Source organism: Salminus brasiliensis, chromosome 12 (assembly GCF_030463535.1).
Source record: "Salminus brasiliensis chromosome 12, fSalBra1.hap2, whole genome shotgun sequence".
NCBI lineage: Eukaryota > Metazoa > Chordata > Actinopteri > Characiformes > Bryconidae > Salminus > Salminus brasiliensis.
In genome coordinates, this window is record NC_132889.1 from 164,632 (window position 1) to 169,631 (window position 5,000).

Here is a 5,000-nt window from a genome sequence, read left to right on the forward strand (position 1 = left end):
TGAACACACACACTGTTACAGTGCAGAGGTCTTCAGGGGGAGTCTGGGATATCTGTCCCACTGCTGGGAAAACTGGTAGACGGTGTTGCTATGGAAACACCAGAAGATGACCCAAATCGTGCTCTACTAGTACCAGTTTAAGTTCATGAAACATAAGTGTAAGGTTGTGTGTAAGGTTGTGTGTAAGGTTGTGTGTTAGGTTGTGTGTAAGGTTGTGTGTGTAAGGTTGTGTGTAAGGTTGTGTGTTAGGTTGTGTGTTAGGTTGTGTGTAAGGTTGTGTGTAAGGTTGTGTGTGTAAGGTTGTGTGTAAGGTTGTGTGTTAGGTTGTGTGTAAGGTTGTGTGTAAGGTTGTGTGTAAGGTTGTGTGTTAGGTTGTGTGTAAGGTTGTGTGTAAGGTTGTGTGTGTAAGGATGTGTGTAAGGTTGTGTGTAAGGATGTGTGTAAGGTTGTGTGTTAGGTTGTGTGTAAGGTTGTGTGTAAGGTTGTGTGTAAGGTTGTGTGTAAGGATGTGTGTAAGGTTGTGTGTAAGGTTGTGTGTAAGGATGTGTGTGAGGATGTATGTAAGGTTGTGTGTGTAAGGTTGTGTGTAAGGTTGTGTGTAAGGATGTGTGTAAGGTTGTGTGTGTAAGGTTGTGTGTAAGGATGTGTGTAAGGTTGTGTGTAAGGATGTGTGTAAGGTTGTGTGTAAGGGTTGTGTGTGTAAGGTTGTGTGTAAGGATGTGTGTAAGGATGTGTGTAAGGTTGTGTGTGTAAGGTTGTGTGTGTAAGGATGTGTGTAAGGTTGTGTGTAAGGATGTGTAAGGTTGTGTGTAAGGTTGTGTGTAAGGTTGTGTAAGGATGTGTAAGGTTGTGTGTAAGGTTGTGTGTAAGGTTGTGTGTGTAAGGTTGTGTGTAAGGATGCTGTGTAAGGATGTGTGTAAGGTTGTGTGTGTAAGGTTGTGTGTAAGGTTGTGTGTGTAAGGTTGTGTGTAAGGTTGTGTGTGTAAGGATGTGTGTAAGGTTGTGTGTAAGGATGTGTGTAAGGTTGTGTGTGTAAGGTTGTGTGTAAGGTTGTGTGTAAGGATGTGTGTAAGGTTGTGTGTAAGGTTGTGTGGTGTAAGGTTGTGTGTAAGGATGTGTGTAAGGATGTGTGTAAGGTTGTGTGTAAGGTTGTGTGTAAGGATGTGTGTAAGGTTGTGTGTAAGGATGTGTGTAAGGTTGTGCCCCGTGCTCCGCTGGGTAAATTCGTCTCAGTAGGACGGACCCCATGGCGCTGGTCAGTGGGGGTGAATGTCTGTACAGTGAGAATCACCTGAACGCACTGAAACACACGAGACCGGAAACCTGACACTGAGCTCCCCTCGCTCTCCTCCCACCGCCTCGCACTGGCACCAGGCATCTGGGAGCAGTCTTTCAGAATGGGTGGGAGGAGGAGAGGCTTATGTGTTGGACACACCCACTCTCAAATCGTGGGGCTTTTCCTCCTGCTGAGCTTATAAACTCACGCTCTCAGCAAAAAGGTTCCTTTACAGTTGCAGAACCTTTTCAGTGTTAGAGAGAATCATTGTTCAAAGAACCATTTTACCTGGTTGTGTTTAAAACCTTCATAGTCATTATGCTTCTACATTCAGTGGCAGCTTCACACACTTGAACCCACAACCATGTAAACAATAATCCAGAGCTCCAACAACCACCACCACCTTTACCTTCCGCTGTCACTAGAGAGCCCCTTACAGAGGGCAGTGTCTAATGTGCATGATCATATCAGCAGTACAAGAGAATCCCATCATTTCCAAAAGAGTGAGGGTTTGGGGGGTTTGGTTCTAGATAAGCTCCCCCAGTCAGAGCTGGAGTTCTACAGTGGAGGTTCTAGATAACCTCCCCCAGTCAGAGCTGTAGTTCTACAGTGGAGGTTCTAGATAACCTCCCCCAGTCAGAGCTGTGGTTCTACAGTGGAGGTGAAGGGCAGCAGACGTCTGAAGCTCTAATAAAAGCTCCTCACAGAAAGTTCTTCACCTAATGGTGTGAAGACGCTGCCTGATGCCTGAGACACTGTTCTACCAGAGTTCTGAGAAGAGTTCGGCTCTAGAACCTGCTTTTAGAACCAGATCATTAAAATGGTGGAGGGATACATGCTGCAGGGTGTAGTGCAGCTACAGAAAGTAGTCCCTAAAGAGAACTGCATTAGTTCAGATTCTCCAATATTTTACCTTCATCATCATCATCATCATCATTACTCCATATAAAACTCGTGTAGCTGCACTGGTGGGTTTGGATATGAGATAAATTATGGGCTGTATCTGTGTTGTAGTCATGGCAACTGACGCCTGCTTCTATTCACCTCCACTCTACAGAGATCAGAGTGGGTCAGGTCTACAGTGGAGTGCTCAGAGGAGACACTGTAACAACATTTGCATTGATGTCATTTTGGAGCGTTTCTATTGGTCCATTTATCATGAAGTTCAGACACAATGTAAACAGCAGCTGCTTTTTAAATTACACCCTTACAAAGAGGTTCTCCATGGGTTCCATAGTAATGGCAATGGTTCTACATACACTCAGAACAACCACAGATCTGAATGCTTGGTTCTTCTTCATGATGGAAAAATCTTGTACATGGTTCTTCAAAATGGTTCTGTGTAGCACCACAATGGGCTTCACAAATCAAAGAACCATTGTTATGAGTGAACTTTAATGGAGTAACAAAATTGGTTCCTACAGTGATGCAATACGTTTTATATGCAGACTCATAGTACCATGACCCATCAGAGAGGAGAACCATTTAACCATACTTTTGAGCGTTTAATGGTTCTTTGACTTGTCGTGAAAAGCATTGGGCCTATGCTTTTACTGAAGAGCATACAGTTTGTTCATCTTCACTCTAAACGAAAAGGTGCTACATAGTACCGAAAAGTTCTTTGATGATTGTGGAACCCTTCTAGAGGTAAATAGATGATTTCCCCAGTGCAGGAGCGCTTTAACTAGACAAAATTGTTTAAGCACCCAAAAGGTTCTCTGTTGTTTTAGTAACAGTGATAATGATATGTAGAACTATTGCCTTTACTCAGTAGAACCCATTTAGAACCTATCAAATAAAAAATGCTTTTGAACATGTTTGTGTTTTTACTCAAAAGCAAGCAGGGTTCTATGTAGTACTAATTGGTTATTTGATTGATTGTAGAACCCTTTACAGTGTGATATACTAAAAGAGATTTCATCACGGGTTACCCTGGTTCTATGTACGACTATTGCCTTTACTTAAGAACCGTTGAGGAACCTATATATATATATAAATATGTTGCAAAATATTAAGAGTGGAACCCTGTTTAGTGCTAAATACTAAAAGGTGGTTCTACACAGAACCTTCTTGAGAGGTTTTTCCACCAGTACGAAGAACCTTTTAACCAGACAGTGAAGCTTTTACGAATCCAAATGGTTGACTTTGAGTTGTCCTTTACTAAGGAACCCTTGAGGAACCCCTGTTATAGGAGTGTGTATAAACTGAGTGTATATATATATATACATACACATGTGAGTGTGTGTGTGTGTGTGAGTGTGTGAGTGTGTGTGTGTGTGTGTGAGTGTGTGAGTGTGTGAGTGTGTGTGTGTGTGTGTGTGGCATCTCTCCTGTCCCATTTCTCTGGGATTAGCCTCAAATCTCCAATGCATTTAGGCCGTGTGCCGTCCGGCCCGTGACGGCAAATCCGGTGCACAGAGCAGCAGAGCAGCAGGTTCTGTTGTGCAGCATGAACCCCCACCCTCCCGCATGACACATTTACACTTAACCCCCACCCCCCCTCCCCACCTCTCTACACCTGTCAGATGTGAAGGAGGGCGCAGCATTGCGTGGATCTCTGACAGGTGTGGGGAAGGTGGTGGTGGAGGTGGTTAGATGGAGGTGCCTCACCCCTTCATGCCTGTCAGGTGGAGGAAGTGCACATTCAACTCCTCACCACCTTCACCACCACCTTTTTACACTTCACAGATGTGGGTAGGTCAAGCACCCCTCATCTCACCACCATCTGTGAGGTGGAGGGAGGGCACCCAACATTCCCCCCCTTCTCTCCCAGACCTCCACCTACTCCTACTGACAGGCATGGAGAGGAGGTGGTGGAGGTGGTGAGAAGTGGGATGTGCACTCTCTCCGCCTGACAGGCATGGAGTGGTGAGGCGCCTCCCTCATACCACCTCCACCGCCACCTTTCAACACCTGTCACATGGAGAGAGCGTGCACCATCCTTCTCGCAACCTCCATCACCACCTCTCCACACCTGCCAGGTGGAGGAAGGACACCAAAAGGCCCCTCCCCCACAAACCCCCTTCTTTTCAGAGCATGGGCGTAAAGATCACAAGTGCCATCATACGCACTTCCTCCACCTGACAGGTGTGGAGGGGTGGTGGTCAAATCCCCTTTCAGTGCACGCCATTCGGCGTAAAGGTCGCCAGGGCGTCCAGGCTGATGTCTCCAGCGCTTCGGTCCAGCTCGCACGCCGAGTCCGTTCCCGTCTCGTCCAGGTCGTCCACATGCCCTCGCACCGCCAGCTGTGACAGGCGGTTCGAAGGCGTCCTCGCGCTCGGCGCACTCCACCACGTTGGGGATGATGTTGACGTAGGCGCTGGCGATCTCCTTGTGCAGCAGCGTGTCCTGGTTGTAGGACACCAGCTCGTTGCTGATGTTGACCGTCTCCACGGGCGTGCTCGTGCACAGGCGCCTGCAGCCCAGCAGGCTGGCGAAGGCCTTGCGGAACTCTGCGTTGAAGGCGTAGATGACCGGGTTGAGGCTGGAGTTGGTCCAACCGAACCACACGAACACGTCGAAGGTGGTGTCGCTGACGCAGGCGCCTGTCGTCGTCGTCGTCGTCGTCGTCGTGGCGCTCGTTGCCTTCGTCGTGGTCCTCCTGGCGCAGAAGGGCACCACGCAGTTGAGCACGAAGAAGGGCAGCCAGCAGCACACGAACACGCCCATGATCACCGAGAGCGTCTTCAGCACCTTGGTCTCGCGGCTGATGGACGTCCTGAGC

General features: G+C 47.7%; 1 protein-coding gene across 1 annotated transcript in view; it reads right to left on the reverse strand.

Moving 5' to 3' along the window:
• Positions 1–4,392: 4,392 nt before the first annotated feature.
• drd5a (dopamine receptor D5a) overlaps positions 4,393–5,000 on the reverse strand; it is a 1,759-nt gene continuing 1,151 nt past the window's right edge. Inside the window, 2 exon segments of the mRNA XM_072693636.1 lie at positions 4,393–4,533; positions 4,535–5,000. The exon segment at positions 4,535–5,000 is cut by the window's right edge and continues 121 nt beyond it. Of these exon segments, the coding sequence (XP_072549737.1) occupies positions 4,393–4,533; positions 4,535–5,000 (607 nt within the window).